Source organism: Amblyomma americanum, chromosome 6, assembly GCF_052857255.1.
Source record: "Amblyomma americanum isolate KBUSLIRL-KWMA chromosome 6, ASM5285725v1, whole genome shotgun sequence".
Lineage (NCBI taxonomy): Eukaryota > Metazoa > Arthropoda > Arachnida > Ixodida > Ixodidae > Amblyomma > Amblyomma americanum.
Genome location: NC_135502.1, coordinates 108,586,039 through 108,611,714, shown reverse-complemented (window position 1 = coordinate 108,611,714; position 25,676 = coordinate 108,586,039). Strand labels below are relative to the sequence as shown.

The 25,676-nt window shown below is 47.7% G+C and overlaps 1 protein-coding gene across 1 annotated transcript; it reads left to right on the top strand.

The window, feature by feature from the left end:
• Positions 1 to 18: 18 nt before the first annotated feature.
• Mlc1 (Myosin light chain alkali) lies at positions 19 to 13,883 on the top strand. The gene is made up of 6 exons (XM_077627738.1): positions 19 to 155; positions 257 to 284; positions 6,670 to 6,810; positions 7,563 to 7,730; positions 8,497 to 8,583; positions 13,359 to 13,883. Exons 1-6 carry the CDS (start codon positions 153 to 155, stop codon positions 13,412 to 13,414), a joined length of 483 nt encoding a protein of 160 aa, XP_077483864.1. The 5' UTR covers positions 19 to 152; the 3' UTR covers positions 13,415 to 13,883.
• The last annotated feature ends 11,793 nt before the right edge of the window (positions 13,884 to 25,676 follow it).

Genomic DNA, 25,676 nt, shown 5'->3' with positions numbered 1-25,676 from the left:
GGAAAGAGAAGAGAGAGCAAAAAATAACCGCGCCGGTGGCGCCGCCGCGCGGCGGACCATATAAGCAACTCTAAAGTTTGCTCTTCCACATCACTTCGCGATCCGGACCAGGACGAGGAGCATCCTCTTGTAGGAACACCCAGAAGAACAAAATGGTGCGTCCCTGCATTTCTGCCCCGAGATCTGGATACTCCGACACTCCGCTGCTAGTGGAAACAAGCCTAACTTCTCGGCATTTTTTCTTCTCCGATTTCAGGCGGACCTCAAGCCCAATGAAGTCGAACGTGAGTAGCTGCATTTTTTGCGCGTTTACAGTTTCTAACGCAAGTTCAGTGCGAAAGGAAAATTGCGTGCAAACCTTATGAATGAATAGATCGTCCTGTTTATTGTGGCAATTCGATGGCGCAGGTAAATAATATTTTCACGGGGGAGTGGATGGATAAGTCGCTGCAACCGGTAGGAAAGCGACTGGCTTTTCAGGAAAGAGAAGAAAAGTTGTGCAAAAAATTTCTCGAAAATTCCATAGTGCTTTGACACCTGCTTATGAAAGAGCGAAATCTCAAAAGATATTATGCTCATTTGAAAGAATGTTTTGAGTGCGCTCCTCGATTGTCCCGCGAGAAAACAGACTAAATATAGATTTGTTCCGGTTATTCGATACCCGGATCCCTTCATAGAACACTTTTCTTTTAATGTTTCACTTAATATTACTGGTGTGCACCACTATTGAGCTGTATTTAACGATTTGTTTAAAAGTCTAAGCTCAGCGGAATTTTGGAAGCTTCTTTATAACGCAAAATATTGGCTAGGAAACGTGCTCACTCTTACACATTTTCGCAGCGCCACAAAACCTAATTTTCAGCGGTTCTATGCTTTGTGAAGGATGACAGCCCTTTTAAATCTGGTCCGTCGGCGCGTATATTAAACAAAAAAAGCCACGCATATCTTCAATAAACGGTTGCAAAGACACTTGCCCGAGGACACGCTTTGCTGCACGGGTAACTAGACTAAAAACACTACGTGTGATAAGTTACAAGAGGGGGCTTGTAAATTTCGGCGCATGCAGGATTAATGACCAGTTGTGGCTAACACGTCGGATTACACGAATAGCACCGGCAACAGGTGTACACAGAGTGCATATTAGCGCGCCGTTTGGAGATAAGAAAGTCTGCCGGCGTTTCCACCCGTGGACCGTACAGGATTTTTCAAGATTATTGAACATTCGACCATCGTTGCCTACATAGTTCTATTTTTTATAACAAGCCCATGCAATATGCTCCTGATCTATGCCATGTTATGTAATCCATCTCGTTGGGTCATGTACAGAGGAGTCCCTGAGCAGGAGGCTAAAATGATTTCCCCGTTTTTTTTTTGTATGCCTGAATGCAAAAAAAAGTAAGAGGAGGTGCCTTAGCTCTAGTTTGTAAGTCGACATGGGTGTCAGCGGTCTTTTCTAAGCCAGGGTTAACACGGAGGGTGTGGGAAGGGTGGCTCCATCTCACTGACGCTTGAACCTTCAACGCAACATTAGCATTTATGGCCCTATTTTATGGAAGATAGACTGTTTTCAGTGAGAGAGTGGAAATAAGTAGAATTAGATGTCTCTTAAAAGCATATATGGCAGCCGTTGAGTCAGACGTCCTTGCCGCCATGTTAGGGGTCACGGTTCAGCACAGCAACGCAGCTTGGACTGCTAAGAATTTGGAGGTCGTAACTGCGACAACCAAGCCAAAACCATGAAATAAGAGATCTAAAACTGAATTTCAGTTTTATACGTGCTTTTAGTTAGTGCAGTACCATGTACACCGTGCTTCCTGTATAGTTTACGTTTTCAGAATCTGATAGTCCCTGGAGCAAGATGGTACAAATACTTAGTCATGGTGCAAAAATAAGAAAATACTAGCTCGGAATGACAGAAAGGAACTTGTTGCTTATAATATGGCAAGTATTTGAGTAAAAGAGAGCATGGCATTTATGGGTGCTTCTCTAGTTTCTCCTCCGTGCCACGTGTTCCGATCCATACGGCAATTTCCGACGAACGATATGGAAGGTTTGTATCTGATTACTTGTTAAAGGCTGAACTGCAGATTGTCTAGATACGCATGCGTCTTCTAATGTGAAAACTGCCTGTTTCATCAAAACGCCCACATTTAAATGAGATTGGGTTTGGCGTGACGCGATATGATCATTGCATTCAGGTCTATTGCCTGACAAATTTGTTTCAGTTTTAGTCTTGACGATTTGCTTCACGAAAATTATTCGTCATCCAAGAATTAACGTCTAACATTCTTAATGTACTTTCCAGCAGCAATGATCAAGGAATACTAAAATGCATCTGCCCCCATTAAGAAGAATGAACAGTGCATTAGACGCACAAGTTCAGCAAATGAACGAGTTTCTTGTTTTGCTCGTATTCGTAGAGGTGAATAACACGTTACGTTGTTCATTTGCTCACAGGGTGTCGGGGATTCGAAGTACCCCCAATTAGCATCGTGAAGATCGCGAAGATCCTGTTCTCTTAGACGTGTCATAGGTTTATATAAGTGTGCAGGCATTACGCACCGAAAAACACGCCTGAACTAATTCGTGCGATCTTGTTAAGGCGCTTGACGGAAGAAATATAAAGAACTAGAAATCCAGGGAGTCACTTTCATCCATTCTGAAAGGTGTCAGATTCGATATTTGTATGCGCTATTAATACACGCCTCCAAACCCATCATGTTGTATGTGCTAACTTGTTAATGGGGTGGCATCCACAAAACAAATCAGCTGCAAGGTCGGTCCCTGATGCCACTTCTTTGTCGCGACAACAACTCAAGAAAGAAAAACGCACTTCTTGCTTTTGCAGAACAGGGGTAAAACCCGCATTCACTGCATTGCTTCAAACTTCGCCTACTGGGAGAAACTATATCACTTATTATATCACTTGAAGCGAACGCATCTGCTTTTATAACGTGAACGGAACGTACAAGATAAATCACATCAACATTCCTTTTTCATTATCACTGATTGGCTGTGACAAGAGAGTCCTTGCGTTGTTTTGCACCTTGATTTTTGATGTGGTTTTGGAGTATCATATGACGGTTATAACCAGCATGTTTGACTTCGCAGGCAGGTTGTTGTATGTAACTGCGCTCGTTTTCGCTAATACGAGACCACTCGATGATGTAAAAGGCATCAGTGCAAGCACAAAAAAGAGTCTATATGTCAGGCATATTTGGGCACTGTAACGTCTTCTGGCTTTTGGGCTCCTGGCTAACCACTCGAGGATACAGGAAAATGGTCACGTCTGCAACGAACTCTTGCTCAAAAATAGCATGTGGCGTGCCGGTTCACTGTTTTTCGGGCGACATTCACAGGCCCGCCTCTGTTTGTGAGAGAGAAGCGGCGCTCTGAACCAGTGTCGTGGCTTTTCAAAAGAACAAAACATTTGCCCACAGAAGAAACGCCCACCAGAGTAACGGTTGTATGGTCCTCTGGAGTAGAATAAAACTGTGCTATCCGAAGGTCATGCTGAGTTCACGAATTTTGTTTTGCGTGCAGTGACTTCAGCACAATGGAATGTTCATTTGTCACGCCGCATAAAAGGAAAGCCGAGAGTTCCCAGATGGAACAAGTGTCACGGGATACGAGGCTACGGTAACAGTCGCTCTTAGAGCCAAAGGAGAAGAAAAATCATGGTGAGAGAGAGGCGAAGGCTCTGTAATGCGGAGCCTAAATTAGCAGTGCGTGTCTTCAGAGGTGGGTAGTCCACCAACAACACAACGAACTCAATGCGACGGCGAGTTATTCGATATAAGCAGTACTTCGGTAAAACCGATCAGGAGGCTACAGAATGAAGTGGCATATGTTTCCTTGGATAGCGAGATGCTTTGAAAGAATGCTAATGAGCGCAAGTTTGTCCACGGGCAACTGATGCCGTCATCCACTTGTCTAGAAGCATTTCTGTGTATGCAGTGTTAGCCGACGGTCCGAGTGGAGATCTTGCAGAGGAATTCTTCTTCTGGATCTTATTTGCTAATCCCTTGAAGAGCGGCAAGCAGCAGCAGAAACAGTAGGAAAGGAAAGTTCTACGTTTGCGCTCGCCTCGTAACGCGACTGAACGTAAGACGTGCCTCGGCGCGTCGCGTTCCCGAACGGGAAGGCGTGACCGGACAGATTCCGCTGTCGGCGCCCAAGATGGCTTTTGCCCGCAGTCGCTGCTCCGGAGGAGGACTCGGCCTTTTGTCGGAGGGGGCAGGGGCCCCCTAAATTTGGCGCCGGGCCTGGGCGCCGCCAGAGCAGGCAACGGGAGCCCGGTTCCTATTTCGGGAGGCGCGCCGGGCTCCGACGTCGTCGCGGCTGCCGCCGACGCCGGGGCCGACTCTGCTGCGATGAGCGCCGCGGCGGCCAGGGCCATTTAAGGCTGCGCGGCCCGTGGCCTGCCTGGGCCGCTGGTTCAGCAACGCCGCCTTCGCGCCTCCTTCCTATCGCGGCCGTATACGCCCCCCTTCCTTCGCCTCTGGTTTTTTACTCGTTTGTAGTTACTCGGCGTGGGTGAATCTTGAGCCGCATGTGTAGCCGTCCGGCATGCCGTATATACGTTGTTATGAATTTTGTGGAATCATTTTTCACATGTGTGCACACGCTGTAGGCGGTTGGGGGAGCGCCGACGACAGGATGATAGTGATTAAGTGGTTGCCCCTCCCGCCACTCACCGAATTGTACTCAACCGCACAGAGAATGCACAGCTTTCCGCTTTCACCTTACCGCAGCACCCCCCCCCCCCCAAAAAAAAAAAAATCAGACCGTGCATATTACTGCGAGTGAAATGCGGCGCCTATAGCTCCCACATCCTCTTATGCAGATCTTTGTGCTCTCGCTCAGACTCTATCCTTTAGCTAGGATCCTTGGCACACATGCAATGTTTTCATTGGCAAAGCTAGTGCCGCTACCGACGGACGTGGTGAGCTAGCTGGCAAAGCTCCACAGAGATCTTGCGTCTAGACAGAAAAGGCCGCTACACTGGACGCCTGACCGTCTTCTCCCAACAAAGCTCGATAAGCGTTCAGAAAGCCGACGCCACTTCCGAGTCGTATACCTTAGGCACGTGTAAGAACACACACGCGTTAAAAAAGAAACAAAGCGCGGGCTCTTGAAAAATGGCGGAGATAAGTCTAACCTAATCCACGGTCGTAGTTTTGCTATTGGAGGTGCCTATACGACCATGGTCAGTATACCATGGGCTCGTGAGTCATTCAGCCCTGCAGACTGAGCAGAGGTGCCAATCGCATGCAACCTCCTGTTGTCTAGCGGCATCTGTATGCCGGTCAAGTGGAAGAAATTGATGGGTTCTCTGAGTGAATAACGCTACGAAATACCTATATGTTCCCCATCCCCCTCCACTAGGCGTGAGGATAAAAATTTCTCCTATAAGAACAGATTGTGCTCCAGTACAGCCACGGAATTAGATGGGAGGAAAGGAATTCCCCTTACAAAAATTTCTTTAGACAGTCTATAGACTGTCCATAGACTTTTGTCTCTAAAGCCTATAGACTCTTTTAGAGAAGCTCTAGAGCACATTCTATAGGATATAAAAATCCTATAGACAGTTTATAGACTATGAATAGACAAAAAGAAATACCTACAGCAAAGCAATAGTCTATAATAAGTCTATTGGCTGCATATATACCACTTTTATAAGGAAGCAGCCATTGCCCATTAATTAGTCTCTGCTGCTGATATGCTGCATTGTCTTATAGTTCATTATAACTGCTATTTTAAAAGATGAACAAGAGGCGCTTTCTCACTGCAATTCAAATATTAAAACTTCCAGGCCTTATTCTTAGTTTCAGTAATCTGATTTCTCGCACGTTACTTGGATACCAACGAACAGCCGTCGTTGTCAGTCAAACAAGCACAGCACTGATGTGTAGTTTCTGCAGAAGCACGGCAGTACTTGGTATGCGCGAATTGAAGTGTCCGAAAAGTGGCACACAATAGACTCGCCCAGGTAGATGGACACCGTAATTTTGCTGAGCAGAGGACAGATACCTAGCCTTCACACGTTTCCGTGAACGTCACAAGCACAACCTTTGCTTTTTTTGCGCTGTAAAACTCCGTACCGTATGCGGCAAAAGTAAGCATTCATGGTTTGCTTCTCACTCGCATAGCGGTGGCCTTCCGGCTTTCCTAAATGTCAAAAGTTCTTGACAGGCGAGCACAACGGTCCTCCTTATCTTGCAGAGATTTAAACCTTGAAGGGTGGCATAAGTACTCCGCTATACGACTGATAAGCAAACCATGAAGCCTGGTTACTTTTGGCAAATACTGTGCACTGCATGTGAACAAGCCTATCTTAACATCCTGTAGTAGAAGCATTGCTTGACCATGCGTGCTTTGGGAGCATCTTTATACGGTCGCCGGCCAAGAGTATAATTTAGCCTCCTAGAGTACAACAAGTCGTACTGCGCTTTGTTGTGCGTAACTCATCTCGTGATCATCATTCTCAATGGCCATACTTTCGTCACTCCGATTGACCGCTAATTAGTTCCTTCCTGCGCAAGCCGCGGCCAGACTTGTGTCACAGCAGTTCTTCTAATCTCACCACTCTCCCTGGCTCTTTACCGCCCCGAGCTCAGTAACTCCGTGGATTTCAGTTAAATAAGCAAGAAAAAAATGCGTGCGCAGAGGCTCGGGAGCACTTCGAGATCTACGACATGTGCGCCGAGGGCAAGGTGGACTGCGCCGACCTGGGATCCCTGCTGAGGTCCCTCGACCTGCGCCCCACCAACGCCACAGTCGAGAAGAACGGAGGCTGCGCCAAGAAAGGTAACGCGCTCAGATGCACTGCCGCTGCAGCCACGCACGGGCTTTGACGCATAGCCGGTGGAAGGCTTAGCGTTGAGGAATGACCTCATTGTTTGACCGCCAGCATGATCGTGTTATGAGGCGCCTTGTCTCATGTGACCGCTAACTTCTTTCTGGTAGCGAGTAAAGCGCGACAGAAGACGCATGTTTTGGTGTTTTGTTGTGCTTTACTGGTTATAAAGTATTCACCAACTAGCCCGGAAACAAATTTTGCTCAAGCAACTTTTTTTCGACAGTCAGAGTGCTAATCTAGCCGGATGAACAGGTCGCGATGTATTCCCAACGTTCAACGGAGATAATGCTCGCTACTTGGCACAAATTTCAATGACTATAGCATGTCAGTGTCGACAGAAATGACTGAAGTAGCAGTACGTTTATTTGAGCTGTCCCGAAAACAAAACTTCTCTTAAAAGGCTCGTGGTGATTAAGGGCTGATTTAAGGAAAAGATGTGGTCCGTCCTCCTAAAGGGGACAATTTTCATCGAAAAACATATTCCCCCATCCCCTTCTCGCTATGAAAAGTTCGAGAAATGCGTGATGAAATAGACCCCCCTCCACAGCGCTGTTTCAAAAAATTGTCCTTAAATGCGTCCCTGATGGTATTGGAAGTAGAAAGAGCGGATCAAACTACCGGAGAAACTCTTCTGCTGGATTAATAAATATCACAGGAACTTGAATGTTGCTTTCAAGACCTGCGTTGTGTCGCCATGCAGGTGAGAAGAAGATGACGCTGGAGGAGTTCCTCCCCATCTACAGCCAGATCAAGAAGGACAAGGACATGGGCACACACGCCGACTTCCTCGAGGGTCTCAAGGTCTACGACAAGGCCGAGAACGGACAGATGCTCGAGGCCGAGCTGGCGCACGTCCTGCTCTCCCTGGGTGCGTGTTTTCGATTTCCTAAAAACCGGTGGAAGACACATTAGGCACTATCCGAACCCTCTGTGGCAACTAACGCTGGACATGGGCACATTGTATACTTAGTCCTTGGAACGTTCTGGTATGGAGAGCTTAAAGGGCCCATGAAATGTTTTTGAAAGTGGCTATAAAAAGCGCGTATTATGAAGAGCAAAGGCCGGTCTGCATTCATGCCGCGTGCAGGTCCTCAAAAGCGAGCCGATAATTTACAAACCATTTTTAAAATTTCTCCTTGCTGCGCTTGGCGGCGACCGTCCGGTGCCGGTCTCGCGTACGAATTCTGGCACGCGACGTCAAGTGGCGACGTCACTTTTAAGCGGCTGCCATTGGCTAACCAGAAACCGCAACGCAGACGAAGGGGGAGCACGGCCGGCTGGGGACAGTCTCGGAGACAGCGGCGCGTCGGGTGTATTCGTGGGCGGAGTGCATAGTCCCAGTCTGAAATCTTTATCTTTTCTTTATCACTCCGGCGCACATCTCTGGTGCTTCGTAAGCTAGATTGAAAACTTTTGCAGGAGCATGATGTGTGATTCAGTATCAATCGGTCCACCTCATCTGAACCCTGCGTGCAAACCTTTTCAGGGGCCATTTAACGCCGTTAAAGTTTAAACCATCTCAGGGCGGGACCTAGGGCCAAAGACGTCGTGCCTTTGTGGGATGAAAGATAAGAGCGCTCCTTCTTTCATGCTTTAAATTTTGTGATAAACGTTTCTCGGTTGTGTGTTCGCAGGTGAGCGGTTGACTGACGGCGAAGTAGACGAGATCATGCAGGCTTGCGCAGGCACAGTCGACGAAGACGGGTTCATCAAGTACGAGGGTAAGTGTGCTCGCTGTTAAAAGTGCCTCGTAAGGCTTTGTGAGGAGCCGCAGGATCGCTTAACTACATTCCTCAAGTCTATATTCCTTGGCACAATGCAGGTGAAATGTATATGCTTGCTTAGGGAATCTACACTTCAATATTACCGTAATTTCCGCGCACCCGGTGTGTAGTCCGCAAGGACAAATTCCGCGTGAAAATAAGTTTTTGAGATTGATCACAAGCAGTATACCATGAGTAACCAAGCATTTTATTGTCAAGAAGTAAAACTGCGCGTTTTATTAGACCGCATTTATTATTATACTCATGAGGTTTTGCGCCAGTGCTCACAAGTACAAGCACCGGAAAGCGGCCACTCCTTGCTACGGCGACATCATTTGCTTGCATATCGAAGTTGATCGCATATACTGATTTTGCTATGTTATTTAGCACGGCGACATGTCGTAGGCGCCCACTCGGGGAACGTTTTTTTTTTTTTCATAGCCACCGGTTGGCCTCTCAGGCTCTGACAAAGGATGTTAAAAAATAAAATCATGTATAGTCCGCACACATAGACAGTATGCATGGCGAAAAATTTCAGCTTTTAAACGTGTGTATTCCGCGGACTGTATTCTGGAAATTACAGCAATATTATCAAGTAATATTGGAACAGTATAGGTTTCCTGAGCTGATAGTTTCCTGAAAGAAACAGGAAATGAGAAAAATAGACTCATAGGATTGAAAATCATCCCACTCTATTTTAATAGCTATAATGTTCAAGAAAATCCCTCCACAGAATAATGAAATTTGGCGGAGGTGGTCCCAGCAGTGATATAAACGAGACCCGCAAGTCTCAATGCAATCGAGCAAAAGAGTTAAAAAGTTCTCTCCTTAAAGTAGTGCCCCCCCCCCCCCCCCGTAAATAATTATTTAAGCAATTTTTTAAGGGCACTCATTCCGTGAGTAAGCTTCTTGCTAAAGAAAGCTTTTAATTATTAAAAAAAAACACTGTGCACTTCTGCGACACCTTCCCTTCTAAATTATACAGGATTTGGGTTATGTGAGTGATAGCCCCCCTTTTTATGCTGTTCGTGTTTTAATATGACGCGAAATTTGCTTGTGGTGAATACCACATGCAAATTACCACATGCGAATACCACGGGCAAAATTCGAACCTGTCTCGGTCCAAATACCATTCAGAATAAATATTTGAAGATGATCAAGCATTCACCTCACGCTTACGGATGCTATCGACAAAAGAAGGGAGTCCGGCACACTTCATAACAAGGTGAAATTTTTTTTTAGAAATACAGTCGCACTGCACTTAAAACTGCAGAAGCAAGCCGATGTATTCGCAATGACATTTTTTTTCTCTGTTTATGTGGCGCGCTGGCTTAGTAAAATGCCCGCTGCGTCCCGTTATGAATCGAAGTAAAATTCGAAGCGTCCTCGCGCGCTTCGCCTGTCCTGCGCCATGTAAATACTTGTTGACTTCGTTCCGCTTAACGAGCTGGCAGCGAGAAAAAATACAAATGAAGCGATTAACTTCCCCAGTGATTACTCTTGAAATATGCACTCATATCTTGTTGTGCCTGAAAAAAAAAATGAATTCACGGAGTTGGGCTTCGTTAAATTGCTCTTATATGATATGGCATGTACAGTACTCATGGATTGAAATAGGGCATTCGGAGCGCGTGGCCGTCGCTTCATGGAGCGCCGCCCGTAGATGCTCATGGAACCAAGGTTGTGCATTGTGGTATGGCGCAAGGGGGAGAACATCTACAAAGCAGAATTGTTCCTTCCAGTCGCCAACGAGCCGGCCTCTGGTTTACCACATGCCTGCGTGGCACTGCAAGGCTTGCGCTCCGAATGTCCTATTTCAATCCGTGAGTACTGTACTCGGTCGGTGGAAGGTCCCCAGGCCAGAGGGCCCGCTTTTGAGCCCAGCAGTGGTGTACTTACGACTTACTCGGAGCTCAAGATGTGTAGAGGTTGTAGATGAGCCTTGTCCTCATCATAACCCCTGATGACCTTGGTATCTTAAGGGCTCGACTATATTGCTAAAACGCCAACCTTGTGTCCTGGGGACCTCCGACCGGAACTGTAGATCACAATGTGCATTGCGCCTGCGCATTTTTCTCGCAGTCTCACCCACATTGTAATGAAGAAAGAATGTCACGAAAAAGAAACTCGCAAACTAAATATATTGAGAGATTTGTGGTGCACTTAGCGTATAAAAAAAGCTTCGCTGTCGTTATTGGCAAGAAAATCTATTTTCGCTATTTGCGGGCCTTTAACACAATGCGTCTCAGCTTTGTGTATCCCATGTTAACTTGGGCATTTCTATAGCGTGCTTAAGCGAAATGACGTCGAGACACCTCCATTAGTGCGTGCGATTTACGTGCAGAATGAAAACGTACAATCAGTAACCGCCGTGGCGCGTGCGTACAAGGATTTGTTGAACCCAAGCTGCCCGATGCTCACTTAATATTTAGCTAAGCTTGCTCAGATCGATGGGGATGCAGTCAATTATTATACATCTTCATCACGAAGCACGGCGCGTTGTGCACCTAATTTCTGCAGACCGATCGAAGGGAGTAACCACGGAAACCAAATATGCACAGAAAGTTGGGCACAGTGAGCGCAGCCAGCGTGCGTTAAACACCGTACGGGCGTAAACAGGTGTCCTTGAGAGAAAGGCGAAGGTGTGTGTGTGTGTGTGTTGGGGGGGGGGGGGGTGGTACAGGCACCCTCATGGTCGTGATTAATGAACGCCTTGGTCCGCGGTCGTGACGTCGTAGCCGCTCGCAGGGCATTATTCCCAATCGCTACGCACGACGCGTTTACAGCGGCGAGGCCTACCACTCCCCTCCTCGTTTTTTTTTCGGTGCTTGCTTTAAACACCCTCTTCCATTATTATGTCCCATTCGCAGTTAGATGGGTAAACGTAGGCACTTTCTTTATTTTCACTGTGCACCTTATCCACAAAGAAAAACTTCACTGGTATATATGATGCAGAAGCTTGAGAATCACGTGACAGTGAGAGGAAAGGGGGGGGGGGGTTGAGCTGAGAAACCTTTCTATTTAGCAATAAAACTTTCAGACGCTACTTTACTATTCCAGTTTGCTTAGCAGCTTGTATTTGTTTGGAGCGTTGTGCAATCGACTTGGTGAGAGCAGCAATAAGCTGCTTTTTGCCTCCCCATTATCCTAAGTGACTAAAACATTAAGCAAACAAGTTTTTTATTAAGCGAGCTTCAGTCACAAATGCGAAACGTATGATAGAAAAAAATTGATAGGTTTTTAACGTAGTTAAGCCGAAGTTACGAGCGAAAGGTCTGTTTTACATGGTTTACATGCTTTAGATTGCTTTGTTTGGTAGCAATCACTCGGCAGTAACCTTCATAGGCGCGGGACGTCTGGCTACGATATTATTTCGATAGTAGTATTAGTTGGTGTAGACGGCGACGTGAAACGCACTGCGTGAAAGTGTGTTGCTGTTTAACACGAGGCGTGATCGGCTCCAGCGATAGGATAGTGCTGTCGCGCAGTGGCCAGCGAAGCTGATCTTTTCGCGCTGCCGCGGCTTTTGCAGATTTGGTTGTGAAGTAGAGCTTTCACTCTAAAAAGGCCGAGCAGACAGCTAGAGAAATCAGAGTTACACTTGAAGCAATGGATGTGCTTAACGGATAGCCAAAATACGTGGCAACCATTGCTGTGCACATACACCTTGAATTAGTACGCAAAGGTTATTGTTTAATTCACAAATCAGTAGCTGTGAACATTTAAGCGACGTGCGACGTTACAAACTCACCAAGCAAATTTAAAGGATGCCTCACTGTTAGCGATCTCCGTTCGGTCACGCAAAAAAAAAAAACTTTCTCTGTTGAGGCCACTTGCACTCTTATAAACGAATACGCCTATATGAGGGTAAGAAAGGAGTAAACTATCCTCTAGCGCACGGGGAGTAAAAATGTAGTAAGCTGTCAGCCAGCACACTGGGTTTAAAAAGGGAGTAAACGGTCCTCTAGCGCACTGGGTGTAAAAGGGAGTAAACTGTCCTGTAGCGTACTGGGTGTAAAAAGGAAGTAAACGGTCCTCTAGCGCACTGGGTGTAAAAGGGAGTAAACTGTCCTGTAGCGTACTGGGTGTAAAAAGGAAGTAAACGGTCCTCTAGCGCACTGGGTGTAAAAGGGAGTAAACTGTCCTTTAGCGCACTATCCTCTAGCGCACTGGGAGTAAAAATGGAGTAAGCTGTCATCCAGCGCACTGAGTTTTAAAAAGGCGTAAACGGTCCTCTAGCGCACTGGGTGTAAAAGGGAGTAAACTACCCTGTAGCGTACTGGGTGTAAAAAGGAAGTAAACGGTCCTCTAGCGCACTGGGTGTAAAAGGGAGTAAACTGTCCTTTAGCGCACTATCCTCTAGCGCACTGGGAGTAAAAATGGAGTAAGCTGTCATCCAGCGCACTGAGTTTTAAAAAGGCGTAAACGGTCCTCTAGCGCACTGGGTGTAAAAGGGAGTAAACTACCCTGTAGCGTACTGGGTGTAAAAAGGGAGTGAAGGATCCTCTAACGCACTGGGGATAAAAGGGAGTAAACTGTCCTTCAGCGCACTGGGTGTGATAAGGGAGTAAACTGTCCTCGAGCTCACTGGGTGTAAAAAGGGAGTAAGCTGTCCTCTAACGAGGGGAGTACGCTAGAGGACAGCCCACTCCCCTTTCATTCGTTTCTGTTCAGAGTGTGGGAACCGGACACTGCCATGCCGGTCTGCCTAATCCTTGCCCCGTGTTCCGCAGTCTTCATCAAGAACGTTCTGGCTGGACCATTCCCCGAGGAGCAGAAGGAGAAGTAAAGAACGAGCCAGCCGCGCCCTCTCCTCTCTGCTTCTCTTCGCTCGACCCGTCTGTTTCCGTCCACGTCGGCGGCGACTAGCTCGCCGTCTCCACTGCCCGACAAACCGAGCGCTGCTGTCGCCGACACAATGGCTGCAACACGGCAGCGGAAGGCGGCTGCCGCAAAGTGTCATGGCCGCCCTGATCTTTGCTCACCTCTCCTCTCCTCTGATTGGCCGGGTTCGCGAACGTCACTGGTCCCTTCGGCCACTCGCCGCGGTGGTCGGGAGCGCGAAGTGATCACCCGACGAAGGGAAATGTGCTGAGAGAGCCACTGACGCCCGGGTCTCAATTTCGATTGCAATTGGAACGACACGCAACATATCGGGCATGTACAAATAAAAATCCCCAGACAGAAGAAACGCGCCTTAGATTCTATACGCCCTTTTGGAAAATAAAAAGACGTGGTGCGCACTCTCTTGTAATATACCCTGCCCCTCTCTGCGTCACTTTAATCCACTCACTAGAGCAATGCTGTGATATTGAAACTTGTATGCCTGAGCGCCACGCTGTGACTGAACTTTCTAAAACCCGCTTTCCTATGCCAATACCCTCCTGCCCCTTTACCGCCATTCCTCCCGTGTCGCCCGAGTGAGGCGCGGGGTTCGATCCCCAATGCCCCCCCCCCCCCCCCCCCACACACAGGTGATGCAGTGGGTACAAGCTTCTTCTGGCCAGGCACTCGGCTTCTTTAGGGTGAAGCGCTTGGGAAATGGGTCTGACTCCACCATGAATACACCACAACTCCTTGTTCGTTCCATGGTGTTCTTTGGTCACAGGTGCCCTTGTGCCGTAGAAATGCATCATCATAATCATCGACATCGTTATTCTTCCCGTGTAAGTCTAAGAGCGTTGCGAAGTCCCTGTCTTCTGCCTCTGAGAAATGTGGTCCGAGCAATAAATAATACCCGTCACATTTTCCCCTCTGCCAACCGGGGGTACGCGTGCTCAACCCCCATGCCACTCCTCCTGGCTCCCATGCAGATCTCAAGCATTGGCCTTTTTTCTCGTGCGCGGTCTCCTGTGAGTAAGTACTCACATACGCAACAAGTTAGAGGTGACACAAGTGCTGTGAGTTTTTGTCTCAATGTCCGGTTCTTTACCATCATAACGGATATGTACCAGCAAGCCCGGATGTCTGTGTTGCTGAAATTTATAGTTGTACGAACTCTGTTTACAAGTTTTCGCTTTAGGCAACCCTTGTAGAAGTTATTGTAAAATTTTCCCTTTTGCATTTTTTTTCGCACCATTAACCCATGCCAACAAGCCCAAATGCTGGTGGAGTTGTACGTGCTATACCGAGGCGCCGCCAGAGCGTAATGGCTGGAAATTTGTTACCAGAGCGTAATGGCTGGAAATTTGTTACGCCACAGGACGAGCTGCTTTATCGCGTTACGCTGAACCGAACGGAATTCTTTTTCTGCAACGGGAATTCACGGGCCCCAGAGGTAACCGTCGGCTGTTTCTCCCTGACAAGGCCAGAGCCATAGTATTCATAGCTTGTAGAAACTCGATGGCTGGGTATTTATAATGGTTTTGTAACAGCTAAGTGCATGTTAGGAAATAATTTTGCGCTGCTACAGCCAATTTGGGGGCAATATTACAAGAAAAAATCTGAAAGTGAAGAGCTGGCACATTGTAAAACAAAATGAAACATGCAAAATTGCAGCGACCTGAGTAAAGATTTCATCGTGGAAACACCGCCACTGTACACGGAAATTTCGGGGGTTGACGACGAAGCCTTGCTGCCTGCTCCTGCATTGATGCCTGTTTTTTAATGGATGCTCTTGGAAATGTTTCGCTAGGCGCTAGAGATATTGTTGTTGAATAATGCACCGACGACATTTAAAAATTTCAGCATGCCCTTCCTCTCTCTTTCCCCTCCTCGGAAGCTTTTCCGCAGGCACAGCTGAGTCAAGAAGTCCCTTTCATATAAATCACAGCGCCATCATCGTCGCCTTTACAGAACGTCGTAACGGAAAATTCGAACACGTCACCCGTGAAAACTGGCTGCGATCAAAGTCCACAGACTGTAGACTACATACGGTGCATACAACATATTACTGTGCAATCAGAATGGGCTTTATTACAGGGTTGAAATCTGGGCGAGTTGGCATTCATACTTCAAGCGCAACATAACTCTACACAAGTATAGAAGGACGCCGCAACACAATGTTTTCACGACATAATTTACTGTCAGCTTGGCCCATTTCTAGCGAAGTTGTGTTTTGCTCTTGTTCAAAGATGAGTACCAAACTCGCTCAGCTTCCCATGCTAGTTGAGCACATTGATTTCTAAAAAGTCCTTGTTACGCTTCGAACTTTGATACCTAGAAACTCTGGACAAACGAATTTTCTCTACGGGAAGTTGTTTATGAACGCATTTTTTTCGCATATTGTAAGATTACATCATAACAAAACAATATATATCCGCAGATCCCACCTCGGGACGCTTGATGTTTTTGATATTTATTGTCCAAAACTCACCTCATTTTTTTTTTTTTACTGTGGCAGTCTTAACTATTCGGTGCGAACGCAGGGCAAAATTTTAAAGTAGGCTTTTGCTACGCATCGCAAGGTTACACCATTCCCATCAATACACGTTCATAACAGCACTTTGCTCTATTCCCCAGCTGCCTCACTGTATTAAAAGTGATGTTCAGGAAAGCTGGGCTTGCCCACTCAGTATGGTCAGACACTGCGGATTTGTGTAATGAAACCAACCATTGTGTTATGTCATGCAGCTGCGTTCTGCGCAGGTTCAAGCAAGGAAGTACCGTTTGCAAATTTTAATCCTTTTAAAATGTACACCTGTATCTTGTCAGTCGGGACTCTGGGTGGCTTCAGAAGAAGTATGTTGCAGCCTTCGCAGTTTTTTTCACCGTTGGGGCTGTGAATTAAAACAGAGAATGACACAGCTATAGTCAGAGCAGCGCTCACCCCAGACACCACTGTTCAAGTTACGCTTTCAATAACTGCCAGAAAAAACGCGGAACGAACAGAATAGCGCAGACGATTCAGCCGGAACTTCTTCAGTCGGCCTCATGTTCACTAGGCACGTGCAGCGCAGAGACGGATGCAAGACAAGGAAGAAGCGAGCGCGCACAAACACACGCGCGTTGTCGTATTTCGTGCTTATCGGTTCCTTGTCTGGTGCCCCCTTGCCTTTCTTACTGAGCGCTGCTGTGCATACTAACGGCATATGGAGCAAAAAGAACGACCGCACTGGTGGCAAGTACTGTCGCGCCTCCTCGCGCATTCAGCCTCAACGTGCTGCGAAAGCCGCCTCGAAGGCGCCACATTCAAATCGGATTGTGTGGCGCAATGCGTTTCTTTCGGGCTGCCGTCTTAGTTGGTTGCGCCGTACAAGGAAACGAAAGAGAGAAATGAGGCAGTTGCCCCCCCCCCCCCCCCCCCCCCCCCCCACCGATGCCACTGCGCATGCGCTGCCGGCGTCCGGTAAACAGGTATGCCTCTACGCTAATACGTGTCCGTTATGCTAGAAGCCTCTAAAAGAGGAGAAAGTCTGGCTGGGGGGTTGACTATACGGATACTCGGTTGCTCACCCAGCGCCGCGGTAGAAGCGGACAGGAAAAGAAAAATGTTATTCCCCTCGCCCAGCGAAACACTACGGTCATGTTGCTGTGCCATTCTTCTCCATCTGCACTAAAGAGCGGCAGCACCAGACTCTATCTGAGAGGTTTAAAAACAGAGGTAATTGCCGGTAGTTCCTGTCTGAAGTCATGCAGAAGTGACCGCAGGCGAAGATTGCTGCGAATTAGAGAGCGAGCAGCTGCACGAGTGGCTGGCGGTATTTCGATAACTGTGTCATTTGCTTGAATAAAAGACAGGGGTTGGCTGTCGCAGTTAACTGCACACAACGCACTTTTCGCAAAATTTTGGAAAACGCACCGGATTATTTTATTGCTTGCATAAGCAACTCGCGCAAATCGGTTATTTTATGCGTCGTAGAAGGGCATCATTGGTTTGCGGGCGGCTAGGTGCAGGTGAGGTGCAGGTGTGAGAACACAGAACCCTCTCAAGTGAGCGGCGTTGGTTTTCATCGCATTTTACTTTCAGTGGCACACAGAGACAGTGTTTCTTTTTAAAAAAAAGTTGACGTTGAGCTGTTTGGAGTGTCATGGAAATGTTCTCCTCGGAGAGATATGAGGACGCGTGGGTGCTTCCGTTGGTCAGGCTAATAGTAATAGTAGTAATGATTTATTAAAATAACTTAAGACAATAAAAACAGAGGTAAAACATTAATGCCGGCCACGGCAATTGCACGGCAAGTACCCGAGCTGCGGCCGGCGGAAATGAAAGGGACAGGGAAGCACAGGCAGAAGAGATATAGCGAGAAATGACAGGTGCAGAGCTATATACATTATTTACTGACACATGCAGACATTCACACAATGCGAAAGAGGCAACGTCGCTCGCGCACGGGAGTCCAAACTCAGTTCAGTTGAGCCCCGCCCGCGGGCAGCCCCCGTAGGAGTAAATAAATAAATACACACACTGTATTTAGTACAAGTGGTGCGCAAACCGTGCCGGTCACTTTGGATCACGCCCGTGGCACACCGCACTTGCAGCCGGTGTGGGGCGCCAGACCATGTCCAACATTCTCGGACAAAAGTTTTGAAAACTGGAAAATACTAAGATACTCTTATGGAAATATTCAAGGTAGTGGTCGATTCTTCTGATATGTAGCAAAATATTTATTTTAAAGTACTGTTTCCATCTATCGCATCGAACAATTGAAATTTCCATAGAAAGCCAATTGGGAACGCCTTTGACGATAGCATCTCTAAAGTCAATGAAAGAAAATGCTTCTGCCGTCGGGGGATCTGTGTATATAGTGACTGTTGTAGTGAAATCTTGCATTATATGAAAAAAAAAATAAAATGCGTTTTTAGTGGCCTTCCGGTCAAGAATGCTTTTCTACGAAATTGTTGGGCACGTGTTTTTCTTCGGAAGTAGCAAACGCGGAGCTGCCCTCGCCACTGCGAGGCTGCCCCTGGCTAGGCGCGGGCAGGACGCCGACCAGTCCCGCCTGCTCCATGTATGCACATACGTTCACCATGGTGATGTGGGGGGGGGGGGGGGGGCGCAATGCCGCACTGCCACACGGTCACAGGAGCGCCGTGAGATTGTTTTGTCCCACCGTCTTATTCTGATGGGATTCAAAATTACATTCGGAAACTGGGGCACCACCTTTGCTGGAAGTTTTGCTCGTGCGTTAGTACAAGGCCGTCGATGTTCACTTCGAGGTGGCTTTGCTTTGACATTTCCAAACTGCTGCAGTGGCCTTCGTTTCGAAGAGTGATTGAAATGTTCTGCCTCGGTGCTTCGATGAATTCATAGAGGCCAAGGTTATGCAGCTGTGTCTCGCTGACAAGGAGTGTCGATTCATGCCTCGCTGTGGAAAATGCTGACACATAGTTGACGAGTCCGATAGAAGAGTACTCCCACTCCACTTAAGCACCGCGGTGGAAAACGCTGACAGCAACTATTAACATAACCCGCCGCGGTGGCGCTCGTCTCCTGAGCCGGAGTTTCCGGGTTCGAACCCGAAGGCGCCCGTGTGGGGTGCGATGTCAGTGCACGTTAAAATTACCCAGGTGGTCGAAATTATTCCGCCAAGACCCCTACTACGGCACCTCTTTCTTCATTTTTTCTTTTAGTCCATCGTTTATCCCTTCCCTTATGGCGCGGTTCGGGTGTCCAACGATATATGAGACAGATACTGCGCCATTTCATTTACTCAAAAAACGGATTTTTCAACTGTTATCGCTGTTGCAAGGGCTATACAAAGAACTTATGCATGATAAATTGGTGGGCTAGTTTGGTTTTTGTCAGCCATCATGGAATCATAGCGCCTGCAGACGAGCGCTGCAAGCGTTGTGTTTCATTGTCTGCAAGCGCTGTCATTCCATGATATCTACAGAAAGAAGCTGCGTTATTAATTCGTATATGACCAAAGCTCTTCCTCTCTACAACGTCGTCTGCTTCATTTCCTGGGGAGTCAGATGTGAGCTCGACCGTGAGTGCGTGTGTACGCTTTCTATGTGTTAATCCAGCTGTACATTAATTTCGTGCCGCTGCACCTCCCGCGATAAAGGCAGGAGGGCACAGTCACGAAGCGCACGTCACGCGTTCAACGCGTATGTGGCCAACCGTCTGATTAATTGAAACGTCTTTATTGTTGGCCACTTCCTACACTCCCGCTTTGATGTCAGGCTGACTGGGATTCATGGGGGTGAACGGTATGCCAAGCAAAGGCTAGAGCAGAGAAAACGTTTTCTCACGTAACCCGGTGAGATGGAACCACAGGCTTCCTTATATGTTGTGAGTTAGATTGGTTTTGGTTTGTATACCCACCGATTCTCACAAGGGACTTGTGAGAATCGGTGGGTACGTCATGAGGAGGAGCAGCTGGAGTCTGTTCTTAAGTTCTGCATTAATATAGAAGTAGTGTGAGACTGCGTGCGAGGTAGATATAGTCAGTGTGGCAGCACGTCATAACCGGAAAGTTCCCCCGTTGTCTTGCAGGGTGAAGCTAATGTCACCCAGCTAGGTCTGGGCAAGGGCGGGTTTATGGGAAACATTTAGAGGGGGTGGGCTATGTAAAATGCATTTTAATGCGATATGAACAGAAGCCCCATGTTGCCAAAATGCGTCGTCGGCCATCAAATTCGTCCATTGGCTGGATAGAAGTGACGTCACAAGACTGGCGCATTCGCGTTGGCTGGAGGGAGGCGGCGTCACCAGAATTGATGTGGCATCACTTCGGGAGGAAGCGTCAGCAGCTACTGGGCTCTAAGAAAAAAAAAACACCGGCACAGAAGAGGGGGGGGGGGGGGTCAAAGACAACTTTAGTCCTCAGAACTCCTCATTAGTCCCTAAATTAGCACACGGCACTCCTCTTGCCACAAATGAAAGCTGTGCGCAAACTGAACAGACTAACGGCTGACAAAGAGACTAACGGGGGTGAACCGCAGCATAGCAGCACGCGAAAATCGCGCGAGAAGACCTCGACTGCAATAGTGCTCGATTTTTGAAGCCACATGATGTCGTCTGAGGCGAGTGAGAGCACCGTCACTGTCCGTGACGAGGCGGATGAAGGCTCTTCTGCTTGAGAAAAAGGCTCCGCGGAACCGAAGCGGCCGGCAGCTGTGCAACTGCATAAACAAGCACTACGAGCTTCAATACGTGTCGATTGTGAGCTTAAGGGTTAGGGTTAATCAAGTATAAGTCGGTTCATATCGTTGCCACTTGTTGACGAGCTTATGCGATGCTTTGTAAGTATGGGCGACTCATAACGAGACGGTGAGTGACAAGCAGTCAATTCCCCGTCGTCGCTGTCCGCCTGTAACAAAAAACGAAGCTAACCACGGCCTTCTTTGTTTCTTTTCAACAGGCTGTAATGTAAAGCTGCCAGTTTCCAGAAAAAAGACACCTTACCCGCAAAAAAAGAAAAAGCTGTTGTGGTTGTGAAGTACCGGCCGTAACGTATACACATGATTCAGCACTTATTTTTTTCGCCAAAAACTTGATTTCGACCGCTGTGCATGCGAATAAGGCTTACCGCAGCTTGCTGCAAAAGCATATATGACAGCAATATCACCATACTCTGCTCTAAACAGAAATACGTTTGATAAAAATGCGAGCGGTAAACAGAGGCAATCTATGTGCTTCGCATACAAGGCTTTTATTTATTCTCTTTTATTGTTATGATGTGTTTCAAGGGCTGTCTGACGCTATCCCGCTCTAAATTACGCTGCAAATCACAGTTCGTTTGCATTTCTACGTTAAATGGCTTCTCCCGGGGAGTAACTGTTACACTTCTTTCCTTAGGGGGCCAACAGTTAGACCCTTTGTAGTTAGTCTCTAAGGGGCTAACAGTTGGGCCCTGCGCATTTTGTCCCGAAAAGGACTGATGGTTTTTTGTAAATTAGTCTCCAGAAGGACCAACCCCTTGCCCCCTTTAAGTTCATTTTTTCTTGAAGCGTAATGCTATCGCACTGCCAGCACACAATAGAATTAGGTGTCCCTGTAAATTACCAAAAAAAAAAGAAAGCTATTGCCAGTATGGTGGCCGAGTAGTAAACTTCTCGCTCGGTGGGGGAATTGTTCCGGCTAGAAAGGCGGTCTTCCAAGCCGAGATGTTGGAGGCAGTTCATGATTAAAAATACCTTAAGCGCGAAAAATGCAAAGGACCAGTGAAGAAGCACGGCCACGCACCATCGTGCAGGCGTTTCTTCTGTGGCCTATTTTCTGCGCTGAGTAAGGTTTTTGTGGTGTTAGTCCTTTGAGTGAACGCACCCATGGGAAGGCTCCGGAGAAGGGCGAGCAGTCTGGAAGTTTCACCTCCGTGCACCTCACGACTTCACAGTTCATGCACGTTGCTGGAGGGGCAGACATGCAGGTCGTTGCTGTTGCCGGTTTTTCGCCTTGCAAAGACTTGGCTGCGCTTTAGAAGGCATATGCAGCTTATGGTGGCACATCGGAATCTGAATTTGGCAATCGCATCTGCTGCCCCATTATCCAACCTCAGCTGTCGCATTGTCGGTTACCCTGATCGACCAGCACTCCCACCAGCCACCCAAGAAGCGTTCTTCCGATGCGGACGGCTTCGTGAATGCGTCTTCACTTCCTACCCTGAAGTTTCCGGAACGCTGAATGTTCTTACTGAAGTGCGTCATAGTAGTTGGACCTGGCCATCGTTAGAGCGGTACGTTCTCACTGAAGGCTTTATTGGGAACGAGGATAGAGCACTGTGTTCGACAGAACGCTTTTCCGAGCATAGCGTTAGCAGAAAGGTGTGCCGCCAGTGAGAGCATGAGAGAGACAACCCGCTGCACAAGCGGGCGGACCGGTCCGCGGGCAGATGCTGCCCCCTTTCTCTGCTCGAACGCTAGCTAGAGTTCAGGGAGAAAAGAGAGCCATCCTTGACCCTCTCGACCCCCCCCCCCCCTCGCTCCCCCCCCCATCCTTCCCGCCATCGAAACACCTGCCGCACGATGACGCCAGCGCGGTCTTCCGCTGAACTGAGACACATAAACTATGTGCGTCAGGCACAGGAGGCCCTTCCTGCGTTGTACGCGCATGGCGTGAGGGTGCCGCGCGTGGGCTGCCATGCGTTGCTAACTACGTAACGCACCAGGCACGAGGCATACAGGCACGCAGTGTGTGCCTCAAGGATGCTTGAGCCCTTACGTCGAACATTTAATATTAGATCGCCGAAACAAAACTGACAGAAGTTTTGGATGCTCAAGTGCTACGTGCTGTCGATGAATTTGTATGTTCGGTTTTATGGTCATTGCACTTGCCTGCACTCGCTGAATTGTCACGATTAGATCGGGCAAGTTCGCAGGATAGTACTATATCAATGGTTATAGACTGCCCTCAACAAGTGCAAAAGTCGGTCATACGGGAGATGATAGCTGCAACGCCTTGATATAAGAAAATAAAGAAGACAAGTGTCTGACATTAAGTGGCTCACACACAAGCTAGCGAACATCTGCCCGAAGGCAGCCTTTATACGCTGCTGCAAATTGTTCCGGAACGTCAACACCTCAAGTTCCTTTCAGTCTTTCCTCTCCTATCTCTTTTAACTCTTCTACTGTCCACGTGGCAGCGATTGTGGCTCAGCTTGAGCCAGTGGGCAGGCCCGTGCACTTTCCTTTTCATTCTTCCTGCAGTCGCAACAACAACGTCAAGTTCATTAAATATGTGTGTTGAAGTCCATAAAAAATTCCCTCGCCAACACCCTCGTTCCTAAATCGAAATTCCTAGTTCACAATGTGAGCGACCAGCTCCTTGTGGCGTTTGAGCTAATTTGGGTTTCTTTACAGCAAGCGTCCAGAGTCATTTCCTTTGCAATACGATACCCGTCACCGTCGGACAGAGCCATGGTTTTAAGTCAGAGGTGGACTAGGTGGTGCCCCCGGTGCCAGTTATTTTGAGGAGAGGGCGCGGGCCCAAGAGAAAAAGGCGAGGACGAAGAAGAGGTGCAACTACTGTCGCTTAACGCTTGATGCGACATATAAAAGGATGAGGGCTCTGTCTTATGTCTCTTCAAGAACAGTCGCCCTACTTACAATTCTTATTAGGTCAAAGAAAAACAAGAACTGCGGAAAATTTAATCAAAATCTGATCTATTGTCTCAAACCTCATGTGTGTACTGGACATGCATCGGGAGGAAGCGTCATGGAGAGGCTTTAGGTATGTGTTGTCCGTTGCCCGAGGCATTGCATAACTAAACTATTTGGAAATTCATTCATGCAGTCAGCTGCACATTCGTGATGTGTGTTAAAGGAAAAAAAAAGAAATTCGCTACCGAATGCTACACTCGGGAACAACGCAAGAACGAAGCAGCAGATGCCTCTCAATGGAGCCCCTTCATGCAGTGGCGTCGGCCGATTTTCAAGACGCCGTGGTTAATCCGATTAAGCCGTAGTTGATCCCCTGGCATCTGCCAACCCCGTGCGATGTCACGCTAGCAGCAGGTCTAAAGGCGTTAACCACCACGTCATGGGAATCGGTCGACGCCATTGGTTAGGGAGTCTCCTTCGACGTGCCTCTGCCGTTTCGTTGTTGAGTTATACCCGACTATTGCACGTTGCTCACTGGGAAGCAAGATATACGAATTCAAAACACAGAAATCATTTGTAGAGAGGATAATCTGAGTCTAGCAACCCAAAATTTTCTGAATAGATTATGCGTTCAATCGTCTGTTATGGTGTGGGTGTTGGAGCAGTATGTCCTTAAACTGAAGGCGACGAACGCCACCACACACTGGCCTGTGGTTTCGATTTTATTATTTTTTGTCTTTCGTTCTCGTTGTGCAATCGCCAGGCTTCATGGTGATTACGCTTAAACGCAGGCAATATACTTAAATGTCTGCGAAGAACAGTCGAATGGGAAACAGCGGTGGTTTCGCCTCACAGGAGTCTTTAATAAGTGCAATGGAACAAGTGTTTTGTGCGCATCTTCGCTCCGTCGGGATCAAATTCACCTGCAGACAAGGTTTCCTATGAGTCGCTGTAGAACTGCACATGTGCCATGCTTCCCGCAACACCACTGAAGCTGTCATGGAGAGAGCGCGATATGGAGGCTGCTGCTTGTAACGTGACCCGTCCAATTAGGGCCGAACAGACGCCCCTTTTGGCCTGCAGGTACAGTTTTGTTCTTGCGATCCATTTTCGTCGCTGAGCTTTCTTGCCCCATCCCTGCAAAAATGCTTCTACGTCTTGCAAGAACTGACCTACAAGTCTATTCTTTACGTTTCCAGATTCAGTTTGCTGCAAAGGTTCCGAATAGATTCCACCAACTCGTTATCAGGAGGAAGTCATGATCAGCAGCAGGCACCGACGAGCGTCAACGACAAACTGACAAATAGTCAGAGATGCTAAGTTGAAAGATTCAGGTAATTTTGACCTAGGGCTGTGATGTGGATGCACTTGTTCACTGACGCCTCTGAAGGCACATTCTAAAGTCGTTTCGTCTAGTTGTAGGCGATTGCTGTAGAACTTCTAAGTGTAATGTGTTTGTACTGAATACGCACTCATAGAAGGACTTCTAAGACTGGAAGACACAATAGTTGCGGTTAGCTGTTAACCAAAACTACCAGCGCTAGACGACACGACAGAGAAAGAACAAATGCCAGTGTTTCGCAGACTTAGTACGTCTGGTTCCTTAGCTCTGGTGGTAATGTATGCTTCAGAGTGCGCAATCGACGCACTGAATTTCCCGTGTCTAGTTCCAGGAGCGTCAGGCAGGAGGCGTCGGAGTGTGGGAGTCAGTTTGTGGTTCTGTACTGAGAGCTCTTGAATCATGCTAATGATCCTCAGCCTGACTACGCCCACAACAGGGCAATGGCCTCTCCATGCCTCTCCAATTAACATTGTCCTTTGCCCGCTGCGGCCATCGTATTCCCGAAAACTTCTTAACCTCATCCGCCCACTTAACTTTCCGCCGTCCTTTTACAAGCATCTAGCTTTACGCACTCATGGATGGAATGATACCTTAGCACCAAACATATACACACCCATTAGCGGGAAGTCGCAGAAACTCTGCAAAACTAATGTGGTAGTACGCAGTGGGTACAGTAACGTGGAGAGAAAATATGGCCGACACATATACACGCGTCATTGAAAAGTCACGGTCCTGTTTTGACTAATTTTCACTCGTTTTAGAAGTTTTTCTAGCCGCTCTCGGT